The sequence below is a fragment of the Vulpes lagopus genome, chromosome 7 (assembly GCF_018345385.1).
Source record: "Vulpes lagopus strain Blue_001 chromosome 7, ASM1834538v1, whole genome shotgun sequence".
Lineage (NCBI taxonomy): Eukaryota > Metazoa > Chordata > Mammalia > Carnivora > Canidae > Vulpes > Vulpes lagopus.
Genome location: NC_054830.1, coordinates 2488019 through 2513628, shown reverse-complemented (window position 1 = coordinate 2513628; position 25610 = coordinate 2488019). Strand labels below are relative to the sequence as shown.

The 25610-nt window shown below is 64.9% G+C and overlaps 4 protein-coding genes across 11 annotated transcripts; 3 read left to right on the top strand and 1 right to left on the bottom strand.

The window, feature by feature from the left end:
- The first annotated feature begins 2190 nt into the window (after nt 1-2190).
- Nucleotides 2191-9034, top strand: MATK (megakaryocyte-associated tyrosine kinase). Of its 7 annotated transcripts, none has more exons than XM_041763863.1 (14): nt 2676-2864; nt 3273-3381; nt 4132-4191; nt 4534-4647; nt 4779-4894; nt 4977-5196; nt 5681-5774; nt 6794-6847; nt 7433-7532; nt 7621-7705; nt 7791-7864; nt 7982-8177; nt 8427-8513; nt 8606-9034. In XM_041763863.1, exons 2-14 carry the CDS (start codon nt 3376-3378, stop codon nt 8843-8845), a joined length of 1446 nt encoding a protein of 481 aa, XP_041619797.1. In that variant the 5' UTR covers nt 2676-2864; nt 3273-3375; the 3' UTR covers nt 8846-9034. The 7 variants fall into 7 exon arrangements, with proteins under 7 accessions (XP_041619800.1, XP_041619797.1, XP_041619796.1 ...); XM_041763862.1 differs by having other exon boundaries at nt 6794-6859; nt 7621-7696; XM_041763860.1 differs by having other exon boundaries at nt 6794-6859.
- Nucleotides 9035-9125: 91 nt separating this feature from the next.
- Nucleotides 9126-13964, top strand: RAX2 (retina and anterior neural fold homeobox 2). The gene is made up of 2 exons (XM_041763868.1): nt 9126-12198; nt 12787-13964. The coding sequence occupies exons 1-2, from the start codon at nt 11983-11985 to the stop codon at nt 13123-13125; spliced, it is 555 nt and encodes a 184-aa protein (XP_041619802.1). The 5' UTR covers nt 9126-11982; the 3' UTR covers nt 13126-13964.
- A 1316-nt stretch (nt 13965-15280) lies between these two features.
- MRPL54 (mitochondrial ribosomal protein L54) lies at nt 15281-17562 on the bottom strand. The gene is made up of 4 exons (XM_041763869.1): nt 17444-17562; nt 16954-17241; nt 16110-16275; nt 15281-15571 (listed from the first exon to the last, which is right to left on the bottom strand). The coding sequence occupies exons 2-4, from the start codon at nt 17069-17071 to the stop codon at nt 15439-15441; spliced, it is 417 nt and encodes a 138-aa protein (XP_041619803.1). The 5' UTR covers nt 17072-17241; nt 17444-17562; the 3' UTR covers nt 15281-15438.
- Nucleotides 17563-17867: 305 nt separating this feature from the next.
- Nucleotides 17868-25556, top strand: APBA3 (amyloid beta precursor protein binding family A member 3). Of its 2 annotated transcripts, none has more exons than XM_041762908.1 (11): nt 17868-18022; nt 18585-19187; nt 19276-19315; nt 22958-23103; nt 23222-23308; nt 23389-23550; nt 23833-24012; nt 24095-24307; nt 24907-25026; nt 25124-25264; nt 25356-25556. In XM_041762908.1, exons 2-11 carry the CDS (start codon nt 18612-18614, stop codon nt 25425-25427), a joined length of 1737 nt encoding a protein of 578 aa, XP_041618842.1. In that variant the 5' UTR covers nt 17868-18022; nt 18585-18611; the 3' UTR covers nt 25428-25556. The 2 variants fall into 2 exon arrangements, with proteins under 2 accessions (XP_041618842.1, XP_041618843.1); XM_041762909.1 differs by having other exon boundaries at nt 25102-25264; nt 25356-25544.
- The last annotated feature ends 54 nt before the right edge of the window (nt 25557-25610 follow it).

Genomic DNA, 25610 nt, shown 5'->3' with positions numbered 1-25610 from the left:
TCGAGGCAGCCGAGTCCCTCGAGGAAGGTCGCTCTGCATGTTGCAAGGACTTGTCAGCGGGCTGTAGGGAGTAAGGAAATGGAATAATTTCCTTCTGCCTTTGTTTCCCACATCACTGGGACTGGGCTCCTTCCCCGGTGGGCCGAGGGCTCGGTCACCAAGGCCAGGTCCACGGCCAGCACGACACAGCGAGACCAGAGGGCCAGGGCCTCCCGCGGGGGGTCTTCTGGGAGCCGGGTCTTGCTGTGAGCAGGGCGCGGGCATCCAAGAAGGCTTCACCGACATGCTGCCAGTTGAGGGGGGCATGAGGGGGGGACACCGGCCGGGCGAGGTGGCAGGGCACTGCAGGCAGAAGGGACAGGTGGCACAAGGGGACGCAAACTCCTGCACGGGAAGAGCTCTGAGTGCCAGACCCAGCGCCTCGGTGGCGGGGAGCTCTGGGAGGACTCACGGCGGGGCCCGGGGGCGCGCGGTCACATCTTCATCCTTGGGCACCAGCGGAAGGTGAGTGATGGCAAGGAGAAACACTGGAGGCAACTAGGGAGCCCGGGGGGGGGCTTCTGTGTCACCAGCCTGCACCAGCGGGTGGCCTGGGGCGTCAGGGATTTTCCGCAATCACATGGACAGAACAGAAATATCGGGGGTGAGCAGCGCGGGGCTCGGTAGCTCTGGAGTCCAGCCTGCTGGTGTGGCTGCCGCCTGGCTTCAGGCTGGCAGAGGAAGGGGCAAGTCCCCCAAGTCCCCCCACACCCCGCTCCTGGCAGGAGGAGGAGAAACTAGGGGTTCCCACCTCTGAGGCCTGGAATTCCCATCTTTGTCTTTGAGATTCAAAGTGGCCAACGCTTGAATGCCTTCGGGGATGGGGAGTTCACCCCAAATAAGCCATGGACTCAAACCTAGCTCCCTGGAGTCAGGTGCCTGTATGCTGGGGAGCCCCCTGCACCCCAGGTCATCCCTCTTTGGAGATTGGGGAACCTGGTGCTGCCCACTGAAGTCTTTCTCCAGTCCAGCCCCTGTGGGCCCTCTGATCCCTCCTTCTGGGGTAGGGCCTTCCAGAGTGTGGGACAAGGGTCCCTGGGGTGCGGGGAAGACGCGGGTACCACTCAGACACCAAGTATTGATTCACTGAGGGAGCAAGCCAGCCCCCCTGACAGCGTCAAGGAGAGAGCTTCCCTGGGGTGCCAGGGCCTCCTCCAGCTTTACACACGGGCTCTGTCCCTGCTGAGGCGACAGCAGGCGAACCCCATCGTGGGACCTCTGACTCTGGTCTGAATCTACTGGTGTTGCTGGGCTTCCTGTGGCTATTTCGATGTTTCTATTTCAGGCAAGTGATGATGCTTTGCCATATATGGTGGCCCCGTGACCCAGCAGAATGCTGGTGGCAGGGTCCCCAGCCCTGGGTCCGCAGCAGTGCCTGTGGTTGGGAGGTGGGGCGAGACCCCAGGACTCCCAGCTGCCGGCCCCGGGGAGCCCGGGAAGCCTGGGGGGCCCTGCTTATTAGCAGGAAGATGCTAGGGCACCCTCCCTGCCAACACCACCACTTCTGGGAGCTCCACCACCGGGAAGGAAAGGAAGGACAGCTCCCTCCCGGGGCTCCCCCCCCCCCCCCCCCGCCCTCGCTGGGATAACCCTGGTGCCGGCTGGAGGGTCTCCTTCTAGAACTTTCCCTGTGGACTTACGCTCTCCTGTATAACACGACAGGGTGGTGCTGTCTGGGTTGTGTCACGCCGTGGGGGTGGTGGGGGTGGTTTTCGACAACTGTTGATTCTAGAACCTTGATACACATGATTTCCTAGTTTTTGTTCTATAATATTCCATAATAGGGATGTTTTGTAATTCTGCAACTGGGCCTCTATTCTGAGAAACCACATGATGCCTTAGAGCACAGACATTTACTTAGCCTTTTGGGCAAGTGGGCATCTTGGGGCCACAGGACTCAGGCTCCCGGGCGTCCTGGCTCATCACCGCCTCCCGCCAGCTCCCTGCTGGTCCAAGCGGACTCCCCGAGGAGAAGCAGAGCTCGCTGGGCGCCCAGGCCAGGCCCAGTGCGCGGCCCCAGATGGGCAGCGAGTGAACCGCTGCGCGAGGTCGCCAGGTCGAGGTCGAGGTCGAAGCCGGTGCGGCCCCGCGGAGGGAGGTCGAGCCCGGCACAGCGGGTTGACCCGGGCGGGCTCCACTGCGCCCTCCGAGGCGGCCGCTGCAGCCCGAGGCCTCGGGTTCCCCGGTTCCCCGTGACCTTTCTTCCGGGGCCCCACATCCCCTTGCTGTTGCTGGCGATCCTGACAGCGCTGGTGACCAGCCGCATTTCTGAGCACTTCTTTGCACCAGACGCCAACGACCCTCCTGGCAGGGAGGTGAGCGAGCGCGGTGGAATCCCTGCGGCGTCCGGGCTCTGCGGCTTGCTTCTCTCCGCGGACGGGCAGCTCACTCTCCCGTGCCCGCCTCGCCCCCCGCCCCGTGCGCGGCACCCGCCCCGCGCCCCGCGGCCTGGGCTTCCAGGGTGGGCGGGTGCGCGCCCCGCGGCACCGGGGCGGGGGGGGCAGCTGGCGAGCGCCCCGGCCCCCCCCGGGCGGGGCGGGCGGCGCGGGGGCCTCGGGCGGGGCGGGGCGGGGAGGGGCCGCGGCGGCGGCGGCGGCGCGCGGAGCAGACCGCAGTGCGGCCGGCGCTAGGACCCGCGGGGGCTCCCGGCCGCGGCGCCTCCCGCTCCCCCGCTCCCCGGGCCCTGCCCCCCCACCCCAAAATGAGGAAACGGAGCAACTTGTTCCAAGTTGTGCAGCCGGGGCTGCCTGGGGGTGCGCAGCCGGCGCGCGGGGGCCCTCCTGGGTGTGGGCGCGGGGCGCGGCCCGGGGGCGCCCCCTGAGCAGGTGAGCGCGGCGGCGGGGGAGGGGGGGCCGCGGCGGGGGCCCGCGGGGAGGGGGCCGCGGGGAGGGGCGCCCCGCGCGAGTGTGCGCGGCGGGTGTGCGCGGCGGGTGTGCGCGGCGGGCACGCGGCTGGGGCGGCGGGTGCCTCGCGGCCATCGGGCGCCGGGTGGGGGCTTCTGGGCGCGAGCGTGCGCGGCTGCGAGCTCCCGGCGTGTGTATCCGCGCGTCCACGTGCAGGGGCGCTCGCGTGTGCGCGGCCCTGCGTGCAGCCCTGCGTGCCCCGGTGGCCGGGGTCTGGCGCCCAGGTGTCCGATGCGGGGCTGCGTGTGTGCTGGGGGGACAGGTACCCGCGTGGCTGGCCGAGTCTGTCCGCGTGTACACGTGTGTAGAAGTGTACACACCTGTCTCTAGGTGAACGGGCTTTTGCTTGCATACCCGCGCCTGTGGGCACCTGTGTCCACCTGTGTCCAAGCCCCGTGTGTTTCTGTGTGTGCTCGTGTGTACATGGATCAGTATGCGTGTGAGTACACGGGGCGGGGGGCTGGGGACTTAGGGGGGCAATCCTGGAGGGGCACAGGCTCGCGCCCCCAACCCTCGCCGCAGCCCAGCCACCTGCTGTGGGGTCCGTGCAGGAGGAAAGGCCTGGAAAAGCCCCCACCCAGCAGTGGTGAGACCCGCGTGTCTGTCCCAGGTTGGCATCGGGACTGGGGGGCATGGGAGAGGTTCAGCCGAGGGCCAGAGGAGCCCGGCGGGGCTGCATGCCCCCTCCCCCCCCCCCCCCCGGGCCCCACCCTAGGTTCAGAGATACTTGGGAATGACCTTGAATCATCCTGTTCCCTTGCCCTGCTCCTGCCCACTTAGCAGAAAAGAGGAAGAACCAACTCGATTAGGTGGCACCGCGTCCCCCACCCACCGTGTGCCTGCTGGGGCCTGAACGTGGCGCTTCACCCCTGCCCACCCGGTGGCCGCTTGCTCCGTGCCCACCTCAGGCCTCCGTTTCCCTCTCGGGACCGTGGCGGGGCTAGACTCTGCGGTTCCCTCGCAGAGGTTCCATGGCTGCGACGGTGATAAGGAACCCCTGTGGGTAGAGACCACCTCCCCCAGGGGGCTTGGGGAGCCACCCCCTGGAGGCCCCCACGGGGATGCCCTCCTGCTTGCCTCTGCCAGGCCTGGGCGGGAAGTGGTTAGTCAGGAATGGCCCCGGGCCCCAGCCGGCCCCCAGTCTGGGCTCCGCAGCTGGTCTCTGCAGCTGGTCTCTGCCCGCCCCCAGGTGAGCCCTCACTTCCTCCGTGCCTGGCACCCCACGCGCATCTCAGCCAGGATGCCAACGGTGAGTACCCCCAACCCCGGGGCCTGTGTCCCGGCTGGTCCTCCGCTCAGTCCCCCCCCAGGGACCTTAGCCCCCTGTCCCCGGGCTGCACTCGGTGACGCCTGCCCCCTTCGGGAAGACGCTGCCTGCTGTAACATTGTCGGTTGGTGTGACACTTGTGTCACCTTTCCTTCCTGACTTTCTGCGCTGGGTACCTGGGTTTGTGACTGATGTTTCTGCCTTGGCTGCTCCCTCTTGATTTCTGCTCCTTCTGTCTCTGCCTTGCCGTCTTTTGCCCAAATCCCCTGTCCTCCGCTCCCTGGGCCTCCCCCTCATGCCCCTTTGCCCCCCACCCCCTCTCAGAGGCGCTGGGCCCCAGGCACCCAATGCATCACCAAGTGTGAGCACACACGCCCCAAGCCGGGAGAGCTGGCCTTCCGCAAGGGCGACGTGGTCACCATCCTGGAGGCCTGTGAGGTGAGCGGTGGCCAGAGGGCCTGGGCGCGCTTGGGGACACGTGTCTCTGCCAGGACACCCCTGCCCTGACACACACACACACACACACACACACACACACACACACCGACTCCTGGCTCCCTCCCTGGCAGAGCAAGAGCTGGTACCGCGCGAAGCACCACGCCAGCGGCCAGGAGGGTCTGCTGGCAGCGGGGGCGCTGCGGGAGCGAGAGGCCCTGTCGGCCGACCCCAAGCTCAGCCTCATGCCGTGAGTCGCGGGGCGCCCCGGGGCAGGCGGCAGGGGGGCCTGGCCCACCTGCCCATCGTGCCCTTCCCACCTCCGGCCGCAGGTGGTTCCACGGCAAGATCTCCGGGCAGGAGGCCGTGCAGCAGCTGCAGCCGCCCGAGGACGGGCTGTTCCTGGTGCGCGAGTCAGCGCGGCACCCCGGCGACTACGTGCTGTGCGTGAGCTTCGGCCGTGATGTCATCCACTACCGCGTGCTGCACCGCGACGGCCACCTGACCATCGATGAGGCCGTCTGCTTCTGCAACCTCATGGACATGGTGGAGGTGCGGCCCCCCGGGGCCCGGGCCCCCCAGAGCCGTGTGGTCTGAGCTGTGGAGATGGAGGGACCCCAGGGCCCCCCTGTCCTGTTGTGGCAACCGGGTGGGCCCCAGGCACCCGAAGCCGCATGTGTCGCAGGGCAGGAAGGAGGGGCTGTCTCCACAGCCCAGCAACCCCACAGGTGGTCTGAGTCCTCTGCGTCCACCTCTAGGGCTGGGCTGGGCTGGCTCCTCTGGGGACCCCTAGGAACCTCCAAATTGACACTAAGCCAGAGACCACCGCCCCACCTTCCCCAGGATCCTCCGGTTTCCTAGCATCCTCTCCGTTCCCATGGAAACCAGCCCAACTCCCCCAGTGGGAAGCAAACCCCTCTCCTCCCCAGCTCCTGCCCACCCCATTCAGAGAGCACCCCCCGGGGAGGGGCGCAGAAGCAGGGTCCCCCGCACCCGGGGCCGCCTCACGGCTCCCCCGCGCTGCCCCTCCCTGCAGCACTACAGCAAGGACAAGGGAGCCATCTGCACGAAGCTGGTGAAGCCCAAGAGGAAGCAGGGCACCAGGTCCGCAGAGGAGGAGCTGGCCAAAGGTGCGGGTCCGCCCCCCACTGGGCCCCGGTGCCTGGCACTGTGAGCGGAAGGCGGGGGGCAGCCCCCGGGCCGGGCAGGGGCGCCCACAGATACCCATCAGCCCGAGGGAGCGCATCCCCACGCCTGCGGCTGCTGGCACATGCCCGTCATCCCCCCGTCGCCTGGGCCACGGGCCGCCTCAGCCCCGGCCATCAGACCACCTCCTCCCTGGGGGGCACTCCCCTTCCACCCGACCCCTGCTTCGGTGCCCCCCGAGGGGACGTTCTACGGTGAAAATCCACCCTGCCTTCTAGAACCTTCCCTCGTGGCCCAGCCATCTTTCTTGGTTCATGTGCAAGGCCCGTCCACGGCCACTGCCCTGACCCTTGAACCCGGTGGTCCTCGCTGCCTCCTTGGAAGCACGTCTCTCCCGTGTCAGGGTCGGGCCCGAGGGGAGGCTGGTGTCCCGGTGACTGATTGCAACTAAGGCTCGAGATGTGGAGGGGGCGCTTTGGGGAGGAAGGGGAAGCGGCCCGTGGAACCTACTAGAGGAGAGAGGCTGGGAGAACACGGGCATGTCTGAGGCATGGGTCAGGGAGGCTGGACCACAGATGACCACGTAGAGCATGGGAAGATTCTGGAACCTTTGTCGGAAGACTCCAGAAGCGTTAGTCTCCCTGTTTGCTGTTTTGCTGTGTCGGGGTGGCCAGAGCAAAGGACTGTAAAGGGAGGAGCCCCTGGGGTACGTGGAGGGCCGCGGTCCCCAGGTAGAGAGGGGCGGCCCTAACGGGGCTGCCAGCACGCCCCGGGCCGGGTGGGCGCTCCTGGGGAGCAGGGCTGGGGCCTTACCCTCCCCAAGCCCCTTTCCTCGGGCCCTGAGGCCCACGGGCTCTGCTGCTCTCCAGCGCTGGACGGGGTGTCCCGGACTAGCCCTTGGGCCACCGCCAGGAGCAGCAGCCACCCGAACGGGGGGGGGGGACACCACCCGGCCCCTCGCTGTGGGGGGCCGTTCCCCTCTGAGCCCGTCCCCACCCCACAGCCGGCTGGTTACTGAACCTGCAGCATCTGACGCTGGGCGCGCGGATAGGAGAGGGTGAGTTTGGAGGTGAGTGGAGGCCCGGGTCGGGGGCTGCGGGGGGTGCGCTCAGGTTTAGGGGTGGATTAATCCACCCCGTGTCACCACCTGCTCCGGGAGGGGGGCTGGCGTCCGCTCGGGGCCGTGGGGTGCCTGCATGCCTCCGGGCCCCACGCCTGGAACGCCACTCCCTGGAGACTGTTCTGGAAGGCTCTGGGGCTTGGAGCGGGGCCTGAGCGCCACGGCCTGTGTCATGTGTGTCCAGCTCTGCCTCTGTGGCAGGAAATGAACGGGCGCGGCCACGTGCCGATAAAACTATTTCTGGACGCTGAAATGTGAACTTTGTGTAAATTTTCATTTGTTGCAAAGTATTAGTCTTCTTTTGATTTTTTTTCTCAAACATTTAAAAATGCGAAACCCGCTCAGAACTTAGGGGCCCCGCTGTCCGGGGCGGCTCTGCCCAGGGCTGCAGTTTGCAGACCTCGCCCCGGTGATTCTCTGAGCAGCGCGGGGGCTGAGGGGCTCCCCACTGCTGCGCCGGTATACGCGGGGTCGGGGCAGCGGGTATTTCCATCTGTCTGTCCCCACGCCCCGCCCCCCCAGCGGTCCTCCAGGGCGAGTACTTGGGGCAGAAGGTGGCCGTGAAGAACATTAAGTGCGATGTGACGGCCCAGGCCTTCCTGGACGAGACGGCGGTCATGACGTGAGTCCGGGGGTCGCGGGGTGGGTGGCGGGCGTCCCGGGGTAGGGGTCCCAGCCGCGCCCTCACGGCACGCCTGCCGGCCCCCCAGGAAGATGCAGCATAAGAACCTGGTGCGTCTGCTGGGCGTCATCCTGCACCAGGGGCTCTACATCGTCATGGAGCACGTGAGCAAGGTGGGGGTGGGGCCTGAGGTGCCATCAGGGTTTGGGGGGCCGCAGAGTGGCTTGAGGCCCCCAGACCCACTTCCCTTCCCCACAGGGCAACCTGGTGAACTTTCTGCGGACACGAGGCCGGGCCCTTGTGAGCACCTCCCAGCTCCTGCAGTTTTCCCTGTGAGTGGGGTTCCCAGGGGCGCGGGGACGGGGGCCCTCCCAGGTCAGGGGGAGACTGAGGCACGGAGCGGGGCCGGCCTGGCCTGGGGCGTTGGCAGCGTCGCACCACCGCTGCAGGCACGTCGCTGAGGGCATGGAGTACCTGGAGAGCAAGAAGCTGGTGCATCGAGACCTTGCCGCGCGCAACATCCTCGTTTCCGAGGACCTGGTGGCCAAGGTCAGTGACTTCGGTCTGGCCAAAGCCGAGCGGAAGGGGCTGGACTCAAGCCGGCTGCCGGTCAAGTGGACGGCACCCGAGGCTCTCAAACACGGGGTGAGCGCCCCTCCGCCCCCGGGACCCCTGAAGCCCCAGTTCTGCCCACTGTGTGACCCTGAGTCTGGCCTCTTGCTTGTGGGACCCTCTGGGCCTCTGTCTCCCCGTTTCTGAAACAGACGGGCTCCATGCCAGGCCAAGAATAACAAGGACACCCCCCCAACCCCGCACGCAGTCCGAGTCCCCTGGGCAGGGGACTGGTGCACAAGCCCCTCAGGGCCCTCCTCACCCCAATCCTGGGCCCCACAGAAGTTCTCCAGCAAGTCGGATGTCTGGAGTTTCGGGGTGCTTCTGTGGGAGGTGTTCTCATACGGCCGGGCTCCATACCCCAAGATGGTGAGTGGGGTGTCGGGGAGGCGCCGGGTGCCCCACAGGTCTGGCCGCCGAGGCCCTGACCCCCGCCATGCCGGTGTGCCCTCTGCCCACAGTCGCTGAAGGAGGTGTCCGAGGCCGTGGAGAAGGGGTACCGCATGGAGCCCCCCGAGGGCTGCCCGGGCCCCATCCATGCCCTCATGGGCAGCTGCTGGGAGGCTGAGCCTGCCCGCCGGCCGCCCTTCCGAAAACTGGCAGAGAAGCTGGCCCGGGAGCTGCGCAGCGTGGGGGCCCCGGCCCCGGTGGGGGGCCAGGACACGGACAGTTCCCCCTTGCCGCGCGGCCAGGAGCCCTGACCCTGCCCGGGGGCCGCAGGCCCCAGAGGAGAGAGCAGAGGGCACGGGGCGGGTGCAGGGCGGGCGCGGGGCCAGGCCTCGGGAGGGTCAGGGCTGGGGAGCCGCCCACATGGGGCTCCGGGCAGCCCGTGGGCACCCCACACCCAGGGAGGCCCGGGGCAGCGCCTCCATAAAGACTGGTTCCAAGGACTGTGGGTGTCTGCGTCTCTCTACAACCCTTGGCGTCCTTCACCCCAGGAGTTAACCCCAGGGGACCCCCATCACTCGGCCCGGGGCCGATCAGTCCCCCAGCCGGGGCCTTGCAGCCGCCGTGGGCACACAGGTGCGCAGGGATGGAGCCCCCGGCCAGGACCACAGCCCCCCCACAGGCCTGCTGTCACCTGTGGTTCCCGCCGTCGTCGTACCCTCGGGAGGTCCAGGCTCCAGCACCCCCGCCCCTGCCCCTCAGGGTGGGCCTGTGGGAGCCTGGGGAGCCTCTGCCCTGCGGTGGCCTGCCAGGGGGTGCTCGGTACCACCCAGTGACTCGGGGGGAGGTGGGGGTCGGGCTGAGGAGCACCGGCCCCGCCCCCCCGTCTACACCCACTCGGGGGCTGGGGCCTAGGCCTGCACCCCCGGGTCTGAGTCTGACTCACCCTCCGCTCTGTGGCCCTGACCCTGACCTGTGGCAACCAGCCGTCCCCAATGAATAGCATTTTGGGGATGGGGGACACATGGGGGTCAGTCCCCCCCCTGCACCCCAGCATCCTCGGGGTGGGGTAGGGACCTGAAGGCTCACCCCAGCGATCCAGCGCACACAGCTGGTGCTCAGTGTACCACATCACCCCCACCCCCTGATGTTCCCAGGGGTTCCCTCATCCCAGGAACCCCCCACGCCGGAAGGGGCCCCACCCCACAGCACACCCTCCCACGGTGGCTGACCCGCCTGCGCCTGACACAGCCTCAGCCGGCGACTTTCCCAAGGTCACACTGACCTCCTGCAGTGCCCCCCTGAAGTCCTGCCCCCCTCTGGGTTCAGTTTCCCCACTAGCCCCTTCCGGGTGGAGGGATAGGAGGCTGAGAGTGGCCTGACCCCCAGCTAATCCAGCTGGAGGGGACACCGGGCCCCGCCCCACCCCGCCCCTAATCCGGTCCTCTAAGCTGACACAGCGTCTGCACCCTCAGCCGCACCCGCTAAGCCAGCAAAGCCCCTGCGCCTAACGCCCGATCCTCCTGCAGCCTCTTAACCTCCCCGGGCCAATTAGCTAATTGGGGCCTGAGAACAGAGCAGCTCGTTAGCAAGGAAGCAATTAGGGAATCAGGGAGCCTCCCCCGCCCCCCACCCCAGGCCTCGTGCCCCTGGCCCCAGAGCCCCCCGAGCCCCCCTCACCGACGGGGCAGGTCCCAGGGAGCCTCGGGGAGCACCTGCGGCCCTCCCGCCCGGGGCAGGGTGTCCTCCAGGGCCTCCTTGCCTGCACCCCCCCAGCCGGACCCACAGCTGGTTCTGCATCCTGGCGGTGCAAGGCCGTGGACCCCCTCCTGGGCGGCCACCCCACCGGGTGTGCGGGTGCACGGGGCGCTGCTCCCTCCCGCGGGCCCCTCCCTTCGAAGCCTCCGTTAGGGCAGGTGCCCTCTCCCCGCCCCACTTGCTCCCTGGCAGGTGCCCTCTCCCCGCCCCACTTGCTCCCTGGTCCGTGCTCGGCCTCCAGGGCCTCCTGCCTCGCGCCAGACACCGTCTCCCTCCTGTCCTCCGTGTCACTAAATCCATCAGACATTTTCTTGGCCCCCCCCCCAGGCCCCCACCTCTCCTCTCCCCTCCCCTTGGGCCCCAGGCTCTTTTGGGGGGAGTAAATCAGGCTCAGGGGCTTCCATGGAACCTGCTCAGCCTCTGGAACAATCCAGTCATCCACTTGTCCCCAAAACAGGGGCCTGGGTATCACCAGCTCCTCCCTCTTCCCCGAACTTTCTCCCTGGGGGTGTTCCCCTGCCCCCCATCCCCCCACTTCCATCCCCACAGCCCTCACCCTGCTCAGGCCCCAGCTTCCTCCTGGCCTCCCATCTTGCCCACAATACATACTCACCCAAAATGCCATCTGACTGCGTCCCTTCCCTGCTCCATGACCTCCCATGGCTCCCCAGTACCCTCCCCTTCCACCCCGTTGTGTCCACAGTCTTAGCCTCCTGCTCCATCCCCCATTCCAAGGACTTTCTCTACAACAGCCCACCCTCTGTTCCCCCTTCCCTCCCCTGCTTGCGTTTCCTCGCTAGCCTGTGACCCCCTGACCCGCTCTGCATCTTATTTGCTGGTTGTCTACCTCCCCTACTAGGATGTCAGCTCCAAGTCTGTGTGTGTTGTGTTCACCGCTGTGAACAGTTCCTGGTGTACAGCGCGTGCTCAAGAATGTCCACTGAAATCAGAGTGAACTTCTATTCATTCCTCAAAACCCAGCGACAATGCCCCCTACTCCCTGGTCAGCTCACTGTCCGGGGCCGACGGGAACGGCCCCCCAGCACCTGTGTGGCTGAGAGCACCTCTCTGGCCCCAGCTGATAAAACCAGTAGCAGTGGACACTCCCCGAGCACGCCCTGTACGCAGTCACGGCGCCCGCTCCCTCATCCCCCCTTGCCCGGTGGGAGCCCATCAGGTAGGTCTCGGGAAGCCGAGGCCCGGAGAGGGGGAGGCCCTGGCCGGGTACCACGGTGAGGGGAGCTCACCCCTCCGGAGCCCAGCCTCCCCCCCCCCGTCCCGTGCCCGCCCCCTGCAGCTCAGAGCGGCCAGCCGGGCGGGAGGGGCCCCGATTAATCACCTGGCGCTAATCTCCTCGCCGGACCCCAACCCCCTCGGGTCTGGCAGGGCCGGGCCAGCAGCAGTCGGGGCGCCGGGCCCGCGTGGACGCTGGGGGGCCGAGGGGCTGCCGGCGGCGGTGAGTACTGAGTGGGGCCAGGGGCCTCTGGGGGCGGCGTCCTAGGCACCCGGAGACGGACAGACGGACGGACAGACGAAAGTGGGGGTGGGGGCCGGAGGCCACGAGGGAGAGCTCGGGCGGGAGGGGACACAGGTGGAGGGATGGACGGACGGACGGACGGACGGACGGACAGGCAGACCGGGGCCCGCCTCACCGCCCCCTGCCCTGCCGCCCCCCAGGGGTCGAGGAGAAGCCATGTTCCTGAGCCCCGGGGAGGGGCCGCCGGTAGAGGCGGGGGGCCCGGGCCCCGGCGAGGAGACCCCCAAGAAGAAGCACCGCAGGAACCGCACGACCTTCACCACGTACCAGCTGCACCAGCTGGAGAGGGCGTTCGAGGCGTCGCACTACCCAGACGTGTACAGCCGCGAGGAGCTGGCGGCCAAGGTGCACCTGCCCGAGGTGCGCGTGCAGGTGAGGGCGCCCGGCGGCCCCGGGAGGAGCGGGAGCCCGACAGGCCCCCTCCCGGCGTGCAGGCGGGAGACCTGGACATCCGGGAAGGAGGGGATGTGGGACTGGGACCCTGGCGCCAGAGCGCAGGTTTTCCAGTTAGAAAGCAGAAAGGGTCGGGGGCGCGGCTGGCTCAGCTGGCTCAGCAGGTAGAGCAAGTGACTCCTGATCTCGGGGTTGGGGGTTCCAGCCCCACGCTGGGTCTAAGGGTACTTGAAATCTTTTAAAGAAGGAAGGAAGGAAGGAAGGTGGGTGTCTCTCTGGGCACCAGCTGTGGAGGGGTGCCACAGGAGGGTTCCCATCCTGCCGGCACCCAGGGGGTGGGCCAGGGGGCGCAGCCCGTGCAGGGCATCCCCAGCTGAGGTCGAGGGCCAAGCTTCAGGGGACCTCAGCTGACCTGGTGGGGGCCCTGGGGGGGCCTTCTCCCGAGACACCATCCCCTTGAGGCACAGCAGCAGGCAGGACCCCGCATGGCGGGAGCCCCAAGAAGCTCACGGTGGAGCGAGGGTTGGCCGGGCCCTCAGCTGGGAGCACCCCTCTCACCACCTCCAGGTGTGGTTCCAGAACCGCCGGGCCAAGTGGCGCCGCCAGGAGCGTCTGGAGTCAGGCTCTGGGGCTGTGGCAGCCCCAAGGCTCCCCGAGGCCCCGTCGCTGCCCTTTGCCCGCCCGCCAGCCATGCCACTGCCCCTGGAGCCCTGGCTGGGCCCCGCACCCCCCGCCGTGCCGGGCCTCCCGCGCCTCCTGGCCCCGGGCCCCGGGCTGCAGGCGTCGTTCGGGCCCCACGCCTTTGGTCCGGCCTTCGCGGAGGGCTTCACCCTGGAGGAGGCGTCCCTGCGGCTGCTGGCCAAGGAGCACGCGCAGGCTCTGGACAGGGCCTGGCCACAGGCCTGAGTGTGGGGCCCGCCTAGCCCTCCTGTCTCGGCCTGTCCGGGCCCACCCGTGCTGGTCCCCCCTCACCTCACCCTGCCTTGCAGGGAGATGCGCGCTGCCTCAGGAAGGAAGTGGCCCGGCCTGGGGCCTCGGCCTCCCCATCTGCCAGACGGGCGGGCGTGGGGGGAGGCTCTGGGACAGCAAGGCTGCAGTCACAAGCCACGGACTCACTGCGCCCCGGCCCCCCGCCTGCGCCTGCTCCTCCCCAGCCGAGCCCCAGCTCCCAGGCCTCCCGCTCTCCGAGACATGATCAAGAACAGCCGGGGCGGCGCACGTTCCCCGGCGTCTTTCACCGTGTGTCCGTCCTGGGCCCATCGCCTGACCCTCAAGACAGCTGCTTTCTCGGGGAGGAAACCGAGGCCCAGAGGCCAGGCTTGCTGACCACCCTTCCCAGAACTCAGCTGGACTCCAGGACTAGGAGGCATCGAGGGCAGAACAGGGTGTGACCAGGCTCGGGCCTGGCCTAGTCTCAGCACAACAGCGGATCTCCCCAGGGGACGGGGCAGCCTGGGTCAGAACAGGAGGGGAGGGGCTCAAAGGCAGAAGTCGCAAGTGACGAGCACCCTGCTTTTGAGGTCTTTTTTGTCCACAAAGTGACTGTAGGACCACTTCTGGGTCCTCACACCGGTGCGCACCCACCGGGTTCAAGCTGGCCTGCTCATCTCGTCTCACTGGGCAACTCACATGAGCCTATGCCCATGTCTTCTCTACGTCGTGGCAGCCGGGTCAATCACCAACCCCCCTCACCCACCCATCACCCACCCTCCATCACCCACCCGGCCACCCACCCCTCCATCACCCCATCCATGCACCTACTCGTCCATGCACAGGGATGTGATGGGTGAACAGACAAAAATCCCTGCCCTGGTGCAACTCCCGCCCCAGTGGGAGGAAGACAACACAAATAAACGCACACATACATAAAACACCAGCTGGTTTAAGTGTTGAGAAGAAATAAGACCACAAAAGGCAAACTAGAGTGTGTGGCACAAGAGCAGTTTACGGGGGGGGAGGGGGGGGGCTCTTGGAGGTGACATCAGAAGACCGGAGGAGGTAAAAGAGGGTGCCAAGAGAACACCGGGGGAAGAGCCACCGGGCAGAGGGAATGGCACATCCAAAGCCCTGGGGTAGTACCGGGCCTGGGGTGTGGGAGGAACAACCAGGAGGCCCCTGTGGCTGAAGGAAAGCCAGCGAGGTGCCCACGGGGGTGGGGACAGGAGGCAGGTCTGGCAAGGCCTTGTGGCCGCCACAGCTTTGTTTCTACCCTGAGAGCCATGGAGGTCCACAGGAGGACTGGGACCCTCCACCTGCTCTGGGCAGGCCACCAGGGAGGGCAGATAATCCGCTTGGCAGAGTCCTCCTAAGAGGATGAGGGCTCCCGGGTTCCCGGGACTAGAATTAGCCCCCGGCCCCGCCCACCCGGCGAGCCAAGAGGGTGCGGAGGAGCCTGGAGGGGCCCTGGCCCAGCCCCCAGGTGGCGCCCTCATTCTGCCACCCCTGCAACCACATACCAGGCTTCACCCCGGGCCCCTGCCAGGAGTCAGGAACCGGGAGCCGGGGTTCTCACTCAGGGTCGGGTTCATGGTGCCAGATTAAGACTCCCGGGGGCGTTTCCCGGTGGGGTGGGCGCAGGGGAGGCTGAGACCCAGGCACTAGGCGGTGGACAGGAGGATGGAGGGGAGGCCTAGGTCCCTGGGCTCGACTGGCCCACACAGAGAACATGTGACTCATGGGAAGGAAAAGGAAGTGCCTTCCCTGTGGCTGGGCTTGCTGACTGGGCAGGGGTGTCAGCCGGGAGTCCTGGAGCCCCCTCACCCCGCAGAACTACCCCCTGGGGCTACAGGGACCAGAGCCAGAAGGAGCCGCACGTCTGGACACCGAAGCCCCCGAGTGCAGCGTGCCTGAAGGCCGAGCCCACCTGGACGGAGTTTCTGAAGCTCAGAGACTCTCACGTCCCGCTAGTTTGGAGGCGCGAGTCCCCTGCAACCCAGAGGAAGGGACGTGTCTAGGAAACCCTGCCCCTGGAGCCATGGGGCCGAGGCGTCCCCCGCCCACACCCCCCGCAGCACCCAGCAGCATCCAGGGCTGCCAGGGGGTGGCCCGTAGGGACCACACAGGTGCCAGGTCAGGGGCCTCCTCTGTCCTCAGAAAACTCTGTTCTCTTCAGGAAAATCAAGTCCTGTGTGGGGGCCGGGTGGGGACGTGGCGTGTGTCTGGGTCGTCCTTCAGGGCCGGGGGAGGCCCCGGGGGCTCTGGGCGGCCGGCCCCCTCCCGCTAGAACCTCCGGCTCCGGCTCAGCCGGTTGTGACGCCAGATGTTCTGTTTGCGCAGCAGCCGCCAGTACTCCCGGCTCTCAGGGTCCAGCTCCTCCAGCTTCTTGGGGGGCCCCACGTTCATCTGGAACAGCCTGCCGCCGTGTGGGCGGGGATCAGGGAGGCGGGCCGACCCCCACGGCTCCCCCACCCCATCCTGCGCCAGTTCCCAGCTGTGGGAAAGCTGGCGCTGGTCTGGGTGGTGGGCACGCACCGCGTCCTCTGCTTCCTGCCCATCGCCTGTGCTGTCCGCGGGGGACACCTCCCCACCCACACCTCTCTGAAGCTTCCCCGGCTTTAAGGATCAGTGTGGGTCAATGGCTTCAGTGCCCTGCTACTGGTCCTGGGGCCAAGAGCAAAATCTTACCTGCCTCCCCGCTGGGCGCCCCCCGCACCCTCACCCCATCTCCCTCTATTCTCCACCTTCACTCTCCTGCTGTTAACAAAGCAAGTGCAGTTCTGCCCCAGGGCCTTTGCACTGGCTGTTCCCTCCACCTTTAACGCGTCTACCGCCCACTCAGGTCCCGAGCCCCGCCTCCCCTCCCCAGGGAAACCCTAGGAAACCTTAGATTTTCTCAGCCAGGCCACCCTCGCCCCATCACACTCTCCCGGCTCTCCAGCCCTGTCACTCACCACTCGGGGTACTCTGCGTCTGGCTTCAGGACCACGTCCTGGCCGTCCTTGTAGATGTTGACACCCATGGCGTGTGTGGTGAGGCGGACAGGGTCAGTGCACACGTCTGGGTCCTTCAGGGCCTCACTGGCCACGCCGCCTTTGCCACCTTTGCCCCCCTTCATGACTGCGGGGTGGGAGAGGGTCGTTTCTGCCGGCTGCGGCCTCGGGAGCCCGACCTTCCCTTCTGCTCCCTCTTCCCCCCGGTGGCCCCGGGGCCCCTGACCGGACTGTCTGCTGCGCCCAAGATGACTTTCGGTGGGACGTGGCTACTGTGTTACACACTGAGGCCTGGAGGGACCAGGTCACCGCTTTCCAATGGTTTTGATTCCTCCCGTCTGCGTCACGGAGAAAGGGCTCGGACGCTCGCAGGCCCAACATGCTGTCAAGTCTCTCCCAACGAAGGAGACGAGGCGAGGCTACACCCGGCTGATTGGGGTTTGCTTCGGTGCCCAATGCTCAGCGGGGCCCCGCCGCGTCCTCGAGGTCCGCTGGCGACTTGCTCGGGTTCACACGGTGCCCGGAAGGCACAACCAGGCCTGGGACCCAAGCTCACGAGGACCCCACCCCCCGCCACACACACACCCATCCACGCATCCGTGCATCCATCCACCCACCCCGCACCTGCGCAGTGGGTCCGATCACCTCCCAGGTACCTCGCACTGCGCCTGCGCACAGAGCTCCGGGCCGACCTCTTTACGCCTGCGCAAGGAGCCTAGGACCCACCTCCCAAGCCAGCGCCTGCGCACCACTAACTCCCCAATGTCCCAAACCTCTCACCCGGGTCCCTCTTAACCCAGCTCACCCGGTCTCTTAGCGTAACCCCGAACGAGGAGTGTTCCAGGTTCGGCAGGGGCCGGAGGCTCCCGGGCCTGCCAGCGGGCCCAGCTCCACGTAGCCCCAAGGAGGCGTCTGGCCGCCATGACGTACGCCGACTGCCGGCACGTGCACTTGTTCCGGGAGACGACAGCGGCCAGGGGGTGCTTGGGAGTTGTAGGCTCCTAGAGATTTCTGGGAAATGTAGTATTCTCCAGTCTTAGGCGTTCCCTGAGTCTTCTTTAAACTTCTACGGACACCCTGTTACTGTATGAGACTTTCAAAAGACATCTCGTTTACTTACTGCCCTTCTCGGGTTGCTTATCACCCACTTTGAGATCACGCCTTATGCATGCCTGATTCTATTCAATCAGCAATTACTAAAAGCCCCCAAAATAATTAGGCAATACTTAATAGACTAGTTATATCCCATTCCTTTTGCTAAATCCGTAACCAGCTCGAGCCCGCTTCATGCTCACAAGTAGGAGGTCGGTGCTCTTATTATCATCTCCGGTTTATAATTCCGGAAGCGGAGCGCAAGGACGGCAAATCCTGCCAGGACGCGCCATTCCGCTTCCCAGCTGTGAGCGAAACCGGAAGTCCGTCTACAATTAGGGTCCCCGCGCTGCTTTCCGGTGTCCCTCTCGTCGAAAGGGACCGCCTTCCGCTTTAATGTCTCCCAGTCCTGTTTCTTCCCATCTGCCATCCTTTGGAATAATGCCCGCAGCCGCGGCATTATTAATAATGGGCAGCGATCACCACCCCGCTTTGTGGCGGAGGAAACAGGAGCAGAGGCCAGCCTGGGCTGCCACTCTGTGTAAACTGAGGCTCGGGATGCGAACCCTTGGTCCGGACACCTAGAGTTCCGGCGCGGCGCTGCTGGCTGGGAGAACTACATTTCCCAGCAGGCCTCGCAAACGCGCGCAAGCCCAGTGGGTCGGAGCGCTGCGCGGACGGACCTGCCGGCGCCGCGGCCGGGGATCTGCGAGGGGGACACCCCGGGGGACGGTCGGGCCGGGGGCGTGGGGCTCTGGGCTGAGGCCACCTCGGCTGGGGAGGTGAGTGTCCCGGCGGGGCCGAGCAGGGTCTGGAGCCGGCGGCTGACGGAAGGGTTGTGAGGTCTTGAGGCTGGGGGTCCGCGAGAGCCCCGGGGGCTTACTCGTAGCCCCGGGCTGGAGTTCGGTCTTCGGGGCTGGGTTCGAGGTCCGGGTCGGAGTCCGGCCTTGATCTTGAGCGTGGGACCGGCGGCTTGGATCTCTAGGTGGTAGGTCTGGGGCCCCGAGGCCGAGGCCCCGGGTGCCTGCGCCCGCCGGGTCGGTGTAGGCAGCCTGGGTTCCACGTCGCGGTGGAGGGAGACTTGGAAGAGCCAGGCCTGGGGCACGGGGCCCACGGGGCCCACGGGCGGGGACACGCACCCCCGGCTCGCCGCCCGCGAGCCACTGCCTGACAACCCCCTGGGCCGCTCTGGGTTTCCTCGTCCCTAAAACGGAGATCGCAGCGGACCCTTCCTTGCAGGGCATGTGGGGGTTAACCTGTGCACCTGTTCTGTAGGAACGGCCTCCCAGAGCCGGCACCCCGGCGGCACTCGGGGAATCTTAATCTTTGAACCTGTGTTTTCAGATGCTGACCTGAGCCTGCGGTCCCAGCATGGACTTCCTGACGGCTTCCCAGTCTCCCTCAGCCCCTCCAGCCATGGACTTGGAGGAGCCCAGGGACACCCTGTCACCCCCTCAGGACCTCACACCCACCTGCCAGTGGGACCCGGTGCCGGCAGGCTCCGGCAGCCTGAGTCAGATGGAACTCGATGGGCCAAGTGTTCAGGACCTGGTGCAGCAGTTTGAGGCCCTGCCTGGTGATCTGGTGGGCTTGTCCCCGGATGGACGTCCCTGCCCCTTGCACGTTGCCACGGGCCACGGCCTGGCTTCCCAGGACGTTGCTGATGCCCATGGGCTCTTGTCTGCAGAGGCGGGCCGGGAGGACCTGCTGAGCCTTCTGCAGTGCCAGGAGTGCCCTCCTTCCCAGCCTTGTCCCAAGGAGCCTCCAGACCCTGCCCCTCGCCTGTTGCAGCCCCCCGAGGACCCGGATGGAGATACCAGTGCCCCGGAATGGGCGGAGGGAGCTTCTGCCGAGCAGGGTGGCAGCAGGAGCTCAAGCAGCTCCCCAGAACCCTGGCTGGAGACGGTACCTCTGGTTGCTCCTGAAGAACCGCCTGCCAGTGCCCAGGTAGAGCCTGTCCCGCCCCCCAGGCCGCCTCTGCTGCCAGGAACCAAGCCAGGGGACTCAGTCCTGCCCCTCTTCTATCTTCTTCCAGAGCCCCAAGACCCTGGTGCCATACCCTGCCCTCCAGGAGGGTGAGTGTCCTGCCCACCCTGGCCCTAGAGACGTAGCAGTTTCAGAATAGCCCACACCACGCTCCCAAAGTGGCACAAAAGTTTGCCAGTAAGGAGTTGCTTCTAGAGAGGCTCTGAGGTTGGTTTGAGTAGATTCCAGACGGTCTGAGAGGAGAGAGAGAGAAAGGCGAGAATGTTCTAGAACGAATAGGGGATGGAAGGGCAGGTGTGGCATTTGTAGCACTGGGTTCTAGAGCAGGGATTGGCGGATTACAGCCATCTGCGGATCCAATCCAGCTCGCCTGTTCTCACGTGAGTTGTGAGTTAACAGCGGCCTTTGCGTTTTTAAGTGGTTGGAGAAAAATAGAATAGTATTTCTCAATCCATGAAAACAATGTGCAACTCAAATTTCCGTGTCCACAAATAAAGTTTTATTGAGACACAGTCATGCCCATTCATTTACATACTGTCTACGGTGGCTTTCGTGTTAACAAAGAGAGGGTCGAACAGTTGCAGCACAGACCATCTGGCCCACAAGCACAAGCATATTTACTGGTTTGGCCCCCGGCATAAGAAGTTTGCTGATCTTGGGGCGCCTGGGTAGCTCGGTTAAGTGTCTGACCCTTGATCTCACCTCAGGTCTTGATCTCAGGGCTGTGAGTTCAAGCTCCACCTCGGGCTCTAGGCTTGGTGTGGAACCTGCTTTAAAAAAAGAAGGTTTGTGAATCTCTGCCCTGAGAGCATGGAAAGAACCAATTCTGGGCACCTGGAATGTTCTAGGATTTCCCCCCCAAACTACCTGAGGCTGTGAGTCAAAGAGCAAGTTTTATCGTTGTGGGAAGGAGAGTTAGTTTGAACTCACAGTTCTAAGAAGTTGCTGGAATCATGGATGGGGCTATGACTCACCTAGGGAGTTCCAGAATTTGGCATTTTGCCTGTGGTTCTAGATTAAAGGAACCTGGGCTGGCAGTGTTCTGGAATGACACCGAGCTATCTAGACGGGGAGTGTTCATGATCGTGGAGTGAATAGAACTTATCTACAGTTCTAGATCAGAGGGTGTTCTAGCGCTGTGGACATGGCTCTCCGATTCTAGAGGAATCAGTTCTAGAGTCACGCTGTACAGTAGAATCAAAATGTGAGTGATGTGTGACTTTTTTATTTTTAATTTTTTTTTAAGATTTTTTTTTTTTATTCATTCATTCATAGAGACACACAGAGAGAGAGACTCAGGCAGAGGGAGAAGTGGGCTCCATGCAGGGAGCCCGACGTGAGACTTGATCCCGGGTCTCCAGGATCACGCCCCAGGCCGCAGGTGGCGCCAAACCACTGCGCCACTGGGGCTGCCCAATTATTTAAAAAAAAATTTTTTTTAATTTTTTTTTCTTTTTTTAAATTTTTATTTATTTATGATAGTCACACAGAGAGAGAGAGAGAGAGAGAGAGGCAGAGACACGGGCAGAGGGAGAAGCAGGCTCCATGCACTGGGAGCCCGACGTGGGATTCGATCCCGGGTCTCCAGGATCGCGCCCTGGGCCAAAGGCAGGCGCTAAACCGCTGCGCCACCCAGGGATCCCATTTTTAAAAATTTTTTAAAGGATTTTATTTATTTATTCATGAGAGACACAGAGAGAGAGAGGCAGAGACACAGGCAGAGGGAGAAGCAGGCCGGGAGCCTGATATGGGACTTGATCCCGGGACCCCAGGATCACACCCTGAGCCGAAGGCAGATGCTCAACTGCTGAGCCACCCAGGCTCCCTGTGACTTTGTTTGTTTTTTTAAGATTTTATTTATTTATTTAGAGAACACACTAGCAGGAGGAAGGGCGGAGGGAGAGAGAAAATCCCAAGCAGACTCCCTGCTGAGTGTTGAACCCAACCCGGTTCCCGGGCTTGATCCCAGGACCCTAAGATCATGACCTGAGCTGAAATCAAGAGTCAGACGCTCAACCAACTGTGCCAGCCAGGTGCCCCCTATGTGTGACTTTTAATTTCCTAGTTACTTGCTCTAAAAAAATAAACATGGGGCGCCTGGCAGGCTCAGTCAGAGGACCTGTGACTCTTGATCATGGTTGTCATGACTTCAAGCCCCATGTTGGGTGTAGAGATGACTTAAATAAAAATGAAAACTGAAAAAAAAAATACAGGTAAGATCAATAACATTTTTACATATATATTAAGGTTTTATTTATTTATTCGTGAGAGACAGACACAGGCAGAGGGAGAAGCAGGCTTCAGGCAGGGAGCCCAATGTGGGACTCGATCCCAGGACCCCAGGATCACACCCTGAGCCAAAGGCAGACGCTCAACCACTGAGCCACCCAGGCATCCCTAACAGTATAGTTCAGATGTTGTTTGAACATATAATCCAGATCTTATGATTATTTTACGTTTTTTTCATATAAAATTTTCAAAACCCCGCGCACATTTGACACTCACACCACTTCTCAGTCTGGGCCAGCCGCATTTCAGGTGCACGATACGCACATGTGCCTGGCTGCTACCGTGCTCGATGGCACAGTTCTAGAACCCCAGAGCAGAGTCGTCTGTTGTTCCAGAATGCTTAGGTCACGAAAGATAATGGGCAGAGCTGGCTGTGGTTTAAATCACTTCACGTCACCCAGAGCAGGGGCCGGTACCTGCAGTTCTAAATCCAAGGGGCAACGGCTCCGGGTTTGGACCTTTCAGAACTGGCAGGGCTGGCTGGTTCTGGGCAGCCCAGGGAGTTACGGGAGCCGTGAGGGCAGAGTACTCGGTGTGGTTCTGGGCTAGGTTGGTGGAATTCTAGAACCGTGAGCAGAGTCGTTCGTCTCTGGACTACTCGGATAAGTGTTAGAACCACTGGGTACAGCTGAGGTGTCCAGCTGGTGGAGGATGTTCTAGAAGCAGAGCCAAGAGCTATCCAGCGCATCATGGTTAAGAAGGTACAGAAGCACGGCCTGGGGAAAATGTGGTTCTGGAGCGGTGCTGGTTTCTAGAACCCCTGCAGAATTCTGTGACTGTCGAGGAGCTCTAGAACCACGAATTGGGGCCATTTGGGGTTCTGGATGGTGTGTGAGTTTTGGACGTGGGGGACGTTGTCTCTCTCTACCCCTAATTGGGCTGTTGTATAACCATGGAGTACAGTTGTCTCCGGTCCTGGGCTGACGAAGGAGAAATCTAGAACAGTGGGCAAAGCTAACTGGCTCTGGATTGATCCGGGGGGGCTCCAGAACCATTGAGTGCAGTTGACTGTGGTTTTTCTGACCTTGCTGGTTTTAGAAATGGGACTGCCTGGTTCTCGCCTGAGGACAGAATCACAGAAAAAACACAGGGTGGAGGTGTCTGGGTGCTAGAGCGGGTTTTCAGATCTTGCCGTGGTTCTAGGCGCTCGGAGGCCCCCTGAAAACTGGGTCTCCTGCCCCGGGGTCCTTGAGCCATGGATGGAGCCCGAGCTGGCAAGGGGCTCTAGACCTCTGAGGGCCGAGCTGCCTGTCCGTGGCTCCTGCTGACAGGACGGTTCTGGAACAGCGAGTGGACCTGTGTGGTCCGGAGTGCTAAGCCGTGGCGAGGGCTCTGTGCTTCCAGCCCGCCGAGGGAGCCCGGACCCAAGGCCGAGCCCGTGGGGTTGGACACGCGTGGCGGGGGCCTCCCGGGGGCTGACCGTCCTCCACTGTTGCCTCCAGTACCTGGTCCCTGTGACCACGAAGACCTCCTGGACGGTGTCATATTTGGGGCGAAATACCTGGGCTCCACGCAGCTGGTGTCCGAGCGGAACCCACCGCCCAGCACGCGCATGGCCCAGGCCCGGGAGGCGATGGACCGGGTCAAGGTGAAGCCAGGGCTGGGCAGGTGGGGTCCCCGGGGCGGGCGGGTCCCCGAGGCCCCTGGAGCCCAGCGCCTTAGAGGCTGGGTCCTGGCGGGCCTCCACCTCCCTCTCGCCCCCACAGGCCCCCGACGGGGAGACCCAGCCCATGACAGAAGTGGACCTCTTTGTGTCCACCAAGAGGGTCAAGGTCCTGACGGCCGACTCCCAGGTACGGGCCGGGCCTGCGGGGCGTGGGGGTCCCCGCCGAGGGCCCGCGCAGCCCGCCCAGCGTGCTGTCCCCCGCGGCAGGAGGCGATGATGGACCACGCGCTGCAGACCATCTCCTACACGGCCGACATCGGCAGCGTGCTGGTGCTCATGGCCCGGCGGCGGCTGGCGCGGAGGCCGGCCTCCCAGACGCGCAGCCGCAGGCTCTACAAGATGCTGTGCCACGTCTTCCACTCAGAGGATGTGAGCGTGGGGGGGTACTTGGGCCGGACGCCCCCCACCGGGGGCCCCAGTGTCCTCCCGCTGGTCCTCGGCGCTGTCCGCCCACCACCCCTCAGCCCCTGGTCCCCCCGTGGGCCGACCCCTGAACCGTGCCCCCCCCCCCCCTGGGCCAGCCTCCTGCCTCCCTCTCCCCCCTCGCCCCCGCCCCGGCTGGACTCCACGGGGCCACCGCACCGTCCCCTGGTGGGTGGGAGGGCGGCTCTGAGGACGCCCCCCGGATGGACGCTGCCCGTCGGCTCGCAGGCCCAGCTCATCGCTCAGGCCATCGGCCAGGCCTTCGCCGCCGCCTACAGCCAGTTCCTCCGGGAAAGCGGCATCGACCCCAGCCAGGTGGGCGCCCCGCAGAGCCAGGGCGCCGCGGGCCCCGGCCACCTGCACAACGGGGACCTCGACCACTTCTCCAACAGCGAGAACTGCAGAGAGGTGAGCAAGCGGCCCGGTGGCCCCGCCAGCCCCCCCATGCGCGGCCCTCACGCCCGCCCCCCGCCCCCTGTCGCCCTCCCAGGTGGTCATCGAGAAGCGCCGGGGTGAGGGCCTGGGCGTGGCCCTGGTGGAGTCGGGCTGGGGCTCCCTGCTGCCCACGGCCGTCATCGCCAACCTGCTGCACGGGGGGCCCGCCGAACGCTCGGGGGCCCTCAGCATCGGGGACCGCCTCACTGCCATCAACGGGACCAGCCTGGTGGGGCTGCCCCTGGCCGCCTGCCAGGCCGCTGTCCGTGTGAGTCCTCCCCGGGAGCGGGGCGCCCTTCCCTGGCGCGCTCCAGAGGGCCGAGGTGCACCGTGCTGTCCCGTCCGCTCCCGGACACCCAAGGGAACGGACTCCTGGGGAGGGAGCTGTTGCCGGCCCAGGGGGGACCTTGGTGATGTGAGGGCAGGACTCGAACACAGGCGGCTGGGTGCGGGGCCAGGAGCCTTCCTCCGCCACGAGGCAGCCCGCGTGTTCTTGGGTCTTGACCTTTGTTGCCAGATAGGGAGACTGAGGCCCGAGCTGGGGAGGGCCCCAGGCAGGTCAGGAGGGCAGATCCACGCGGCGTGTTGCCGAGCGTTTGAGCGTGGCAGGCGCTGCTGGAAGCTTGCTCTTGACGGGGAGACTGAGGCCATAGATCGGGAGCAGAGGTCACCCCTCCGACCCGAGGCCTCCTGGCTTGAGTCTGTGTCTCTAACTGCTCCTTGAGGCATCTTCTAGAATCTAGAGCTTCGACTCCAAAGCTCTCATTTCAGAGTGGGTAAACTGAGGCCCCCAGGGGCTGCGGTGTCCCGAGAGGCCCTGCAGCACCCCGGAGGCCCAGCTAGGCCAACAGCTCCTGTCCTGCCCAGGAGGTGAAGTCGCAGACCTTGGTCACCCTCAGCATCATCCACTGCCCACCAGTCACCACAGCCATCATCCGCCGGCCCCACGCCCGTGAACAGCTGGGCTTCTGCGTGGAGGACGGCATTGTGAGACCCCAGCCCCGGATGGGGGGGGACGGAGGGACGGGGGGGGGGGCGTGCCAAGCACGGCCGCCTGAGCAGCGCGGCGCCTCCGACCCCACAGATCTGCAGTCTCCTCCGGGGCGGCATCGCGGAGCGCGGGGGCGTGCGCGTGGGGCACCGCATCATCGAGATCAACGGGCAGAGCGTGGTGGCCACACCGCACGCCCGCATCATTGAGCTGCTCACCGAGGCCCACACAGAGGTGCATGGCGGCGGGTGGGTCCGGGGCGGGGGGCCCTGCTCCTGCCAGCGCGGGCCCCCCGAACTACCGGCCCCCCTCTCTGCTCCCCTAGGTCCACATCAAAACCATGCCGGCCGCCACCTACCGCCTGCTCACGGGCCAGGAGCAGCCCGTGTACCTGTGACCGGCCACCAGCACCCCCGCCCCCGCCCCCCGTCGTGCCTTAGCTCCAGCGGCCCAGGGACTCCATCTGCGGGGCCTCCCGGGCTCGTTGGCGCCGTGTTATTTTCTCATGTAAAACATTAAATGCTTTAAAAAAAAAAAAAAAACAGCAGAATCTTGGACTGAGGTCTGTGACGTTGAGAGA